A 4,902-nucleotide genomic window follows, 5' to 3' on the forward strand; every position below is an offset into this window, starting at 1 on the left:
CCTGACCACATTCCTTGCTTACTCTTCTTTCAGGACCACCCCTACTTCATTTTTCTTCCTATCCACACTATGGTAAAACAGCTTAAACCCTGCCCCAATGTTGTGAACTTTGCTGCCCTTCCACTTTGTGTCTTGTACACATAATACATCTACCTTCCTCCTCTGCATCATATCAGCCGGCTCTCTACCTCTACCTCTGCCTGTCATTGTCCCTACGTTTAGAGTTGCTACCCTCAGTCCTACACTCTTGACTTTCCTCTTCTTTGTCTGTCTCCCGGCACATTTCCCTCCTTATGGTCTTTGACTAAAAGGTTATAACTTAGGTTATAACCTATAAGGTTATAATAAGCTGATTAACATACAGCCAAACAAACACAAAAAAAGGTTTTTACAGTAATCAGCTGAACGTGTCACAGGAGATGAGTTGTATTTTGGCCCCATCTAGTGTACAGACTAGACTTTGTATCACACAGTTTTTGACAATATGTTGGTAGTGCTTCATCAATTCAAAGTATAGGTAATTGTGAAACATTATTGGCAATTTTTCTATATACAAATAAACTGAATAATAAAAGAGGTTTGAGTCTAGATAGAAAGATAGATAGATAGATAGATAGATAGATAGATAGATAGATAGATAGATAGATAGATAGATAGATAGATAGATAGATAGATAGATAGATATAAAGATATAAAGATATAGATATAGATATAAAGTTTATTATTAAAATGTATAAAAATATGTCTTGTATTCAGTTGCCTTGTTGTCTGGTAAAGTGGTAAACTTCACAAAATGTTAGAGATAGGCTATCACACACAGCAGTTATTTATTGATCCATCAGTTCTTAAATGTATGTTTTTACTTTAACATGACAGCCATGAAAAACATAACCGTGAAGTCAATATAAGCAAAAACATAACATTACAAAATAAGACAATATCTAAGTAAACACACAAAATTGCCGCTCATAAAACAATAAAAATACAAATAGAAAAAAAGACAACAAATCTGACGTATTTTAAATTAACTGAGGGAAACGTTAAATATCTTACAGATGTTTGCGAAGTATTTTTATTGTTCGAAGATGTGGTGTTTACATAAAACTCCAACTAAGAGGAAAAATTAGGTTTATTTGAAAATGCACATATGTTGATGTGATATTTGGCAGGAAATAAAATTAGACTTTAGACAAAAAATGCTTTGTTTGTCCATTAAAGTGAAAGAGAATATGCTTATAGTACAGTAAAATCTCTGAAAATATAAAGTTAGCCTGATCTTTTCATAACAGCGCATCAAGTGACATTCAAAGTACCTCGGAAATGACATGCACGATCTTAAAAAGCTTAAATGAGTCACGCTACCTTACGATTTGCTTTAATTTTTGCCACTAACAAAAAGCTTCTGTCAACTTTAACGTAGGTTTTGTAACTGTAAAAACAGAAAATGTGTCAAAAGTTATTTTATTAGTAAACCAGAGGTCTTTAATTTATTATTATTTTCAAAGCGGAAATCAGAAAATCCGAGTTCTCATGTCTTTCTGCGTCATGACGCAAAAGCATACGTATTTCACGTGACCACGTGCCGCACGTTGACATTGGAACCGAAGGACAGGAGAAGACCGACTTCTCGTACTGGTCAGTGTTTAATTTTAATTACTCGGTTCAGTGGTTTAATCGACCTGTATGTTATTCAGTAAGACAGGACGGAGCGTCCTGAAGCTGTGGGAATTATCTCATGTTGGGGAAAAGATAAAGTTCGGGTTGTCATGTTGAGCTAACGTTAGCCTCGCTGCTTGGGTAACGTGGGGTGGAGGTTTTATAACTACTCTGTTGCAAAACGAGAACATTTTTGCTGCTTTGTTTCACTTTAACCTGATGGTTGTCCTGTTATTAGTATAAAATAAGCTGGAGCCAGAAAGTATAACCTTGTTTAGGAGACACTAGTTAGGTTAGTTTATTGTGTTAGTATTAGTTATTGGTTTTCACCTTAAATCCAGAATCCTCTAATCAGTCACATCGAAACTTTTCATCCATCCATCCACAGTTTCATCCATTTCAGTTTTATCGTCCGTGTCTGTGTGCATGTTTGTCTTTTAGGAAAATATCTCATGAACCAGTAGACAGGGTTGAATGAATCTCTCAGACAGTAATACTTACATGTTTATCAGTCTTTTTTTCTTCTGGCTGTCAGAGTTGAACACCTTAGCAAATACAAAAATGGCTAAAACCTAGTTTTCTTCTGCTGCTGCTCTTAAGGCAACAACAACAACAATAACAAAAAAAATCTAACTTTTCAGAGCAAACAAATCACTCTTTTTGTTGGCAGCTAGCTTGCAGTACTCCCAAATTTTTAATCAAGGAAAATGTTCAACTTCTCAAATTTCTTGAATGAAAAGTTGGTCCAGTGTGTAAAATTGAATATCGCAGTATCCCAACATGCATATTAAAAAGAAGTTTGACGATAAACCAAAATGACCAGCAAGTGGCCATGCTAGAGAGGAGAGGGGAAATATGACCTTTTACGTCCAATTAGCTGCATTTAAATTAAAACTAAAACTCTTTATTTCCCGAACCAGTCTTTTTTAACCGACTCAACAGGGCTTTCACACACAAAGATGAAATTAAGTGAGAAGAAAGCTACATATTTTGAGCCTAAAAGACTCAAAATATGTAACTTTAGCTGAGTGCTCATTCATTAAATATACTATAAAACACACAATGCCTTATTAAAACTATTCAGTCACTTATTCAACCACTAAGTATAACGCTGAGATAATCAGAACAATAATTTCTTTTTGTGAACATTTTCTTTGTCAGTCAAAGGCCCATGACCCTTCAGTTAAGAACCATTGCTTTGACTCCCTCAGTCTTTGAAAATGTTCATAAATGCCATGATAGTTTGAAAGTGAAGCTGTAGCTCACAGGAACTTGACTGGCGTACCCTGGGCAGACTAAAGCGTGGAGAAAAAATGTTGTTACTGAAACATTTATGAAAATAAAAGCTAGAAAATATGTTGACTAATGGATAGGGTTATGATGTTTAGAAAACATGGATGTCTGAGAATTATTAAAATCGATGTAATTGACTTCTGAATCATTGCAGCAGCCCTGCAGAATGTCCTGGACTAAAGTCCATTTAAATCCGTCTGCTGTGGCCTTTAAAAGCCTTCACTTAATGAGCCTTCACCTCACCCAGGACCTCACCCAGGACCTCATCAATCAGACCGTGTACAGGCACCGTCAGACAGTGGTGAATAAATGCGGACGCAGCATTTCTTCTTGAGAACTTGTTAAAAAAAAAGTCTTTGTACAAGGTTTTAGACTTCTGTGTCTCTGTACGACTGCAGTAAATGTTCAAACTTTCTGAGCTGCTTCAGACTCAGTGACATGAAAACGACTGGATGTCTCTTTGCTCAGACAGCAGGATGGGAGCCTCCGTGTCCACACCTGCTGCTGCCACCGTCCAGGCCGAGGCTGTGATGGCCACACCCCCTCAGGGCTGTCCCATGCACCGCGAAGCCCTGCCTGCCAAAGGTACGTGAGTCGTAGTGTCCCATCTGTTGGATCAGTAAAAGTTTGTTGGTGGTGTTAAAACGGTGTGATCTTTTCTCAGTTTCCCCACCTTCAGAGTGTCCCATGCATCAAACTCAGCCTGTCATAGGTCAGTGTCAGTTTTACTTTCTGTGCAGCATGATGAGGGTTTTGTATGTGTTCATATGTCTGTCTGTTAGCAAAATATCTCATGAACCAGTGGACAAACTTTATTGAAAACTTTCAACCCCAATCAAGATGGTCGCCACAGCTTAGCAACCTTAACAAACACAACAACAGCTTTAATTTAGTCAGTTTTACAGATATTGAGATATTAAGGTTTGGTGTAGTAGTAGCTGAGAGTCATCCTCAACACACACTCTGAGGACTGACTAATTGCACAAGATCTGTTTTTAAAACGTTGCCATTAACTATTAGAGTCAGTTCTGCCTGTCTGTTAACAAAATATCTCATGAACCACTGGACTGATTTTAATGATACTTTCAGGAAACAGTCACTGAATAGTCACTGAATGTATGTTTACAACTCATGGGCTTTTTGAGCAAACACAATTCAAGATGGCTGCCACAGCTAATCGACGTTGAAAACCCCCAAAATGGCTATAACTCAGTCAATTTTACACATACTGAGCTAAAATTTGATGTAGTAGTAACTGAGGGTAATTTACAACACATATTTCTAGTGCTAATGGATCAGGTGAGCTCTCTGATGAGATTGTTAATGTATTTTACAAGGTTGATCAGAACTGCTACAATTCCATTTTTTTTCATAATAAAATAATTTCAGTTTAAAACTTTGTCATTAAAGGTGGTGGGTAATATACATTCAAGAACTGTTGGGAATTAGTTGTTCCTGTAGTGATCAGTTTTGTTTAAAACCCGTTTCATTTCTTAGCCTCTCCTCCATCAGAGTGTCCAATGCACACAGCAGAGGCGGGTCCAACCCACCAGGACCGGGCCTATGAGTTTGTGGAGTGCCCCATGAGAGCTGCAGTGAGCCTGAAGACTGACGTAGATCCAGCAAACATGGTACCTGGATGAGTTAATGCCCCTTTTACACGGGCTCTAAAAGTCCTGGCTCCACTCTACTCGACTTGCTTTGCGTGCGTTTACATCTGCATTTTTTTCGAGGCCGGCCCTGCTTCTTTGGTCCCTGCTTCGGAGTAGGGCCAGCCGGGCCGGCCCTGCTTCGTGGGTGGCGCAAGCTTAGCTCCTGTTCAGTCATTGGTCGTGGGTGTGACCAGATGCAAGCATAAAGAGCGAACAGTAGGAATATAAACAACAGCGTTAGCTTACCCTGCAACGTTTATGCCGTCTGTCCCCCAGCTGAAGGCGCTGTAAAGCCGGAAAT

The 4,902-nt window shown here is 38.5% G+C and overlaps 1 protein-coding gene across 2 annotated transcripts in view; it reads left to right on the forward strand.

Annotated features, from left to right (window-relative positions):
* Nucleotides 1–1,549: 1,549 nt before the first annotated feature.
* Nucleotides 1,550–4,902, forward strand: part of LOC108249834 (cytochrome c-type heme lyase) — a 19,912-nt gene continuing 16,559 nt past the window's right edge. The window contains exons 1-5 of one of the 2 annotated variants that reach the window (XM_025002332.2): nucleotides 1,550–1,635; nucleotides 3,104–3,250; nucleotides 3,418–3,534; nucleotides 3,614–3,661; nucleotides 4,447–4,580. In XM_025002332.2, coding sequence (XP_024858100.1) covers nucleotides 3,426–3,534; nucleotides 3,614–3,661; nucleotides 4,447–4,580 — 291 coding nt within the window. In that variant the 5' untranslated portion in view covers nucleotides 1,550–1,635; nucleotides 3,104–3,250; nucleotides 3,418–3,425. The remainder of the gene's footprint in view (nucleotides 1,636–3,103; nucleotides 3,251–3,417; nucleotides 3,535–3,613; nucleotides 3,662–4,446; nucleotides 4,581–4,902) is intronic. The other variant, XM_017439458.2, reaches the window with a different exon arrangement.

This window comes from Kryptolebias marmoratus, linkage group LG21 (genome assembly GCF_001649575.2).
Source record: "Kryptolebias marmoratus isolate JLee-2015 linkage group LG21, ASM164957v2, whole genome shotgun sequence".
NCBI lineage: Eukaryota > Metazoa > Chordata > Actinopteri > Cyprinodontiformes > Rivulidae > Kryptolebias > Kryptolebias marmoratus.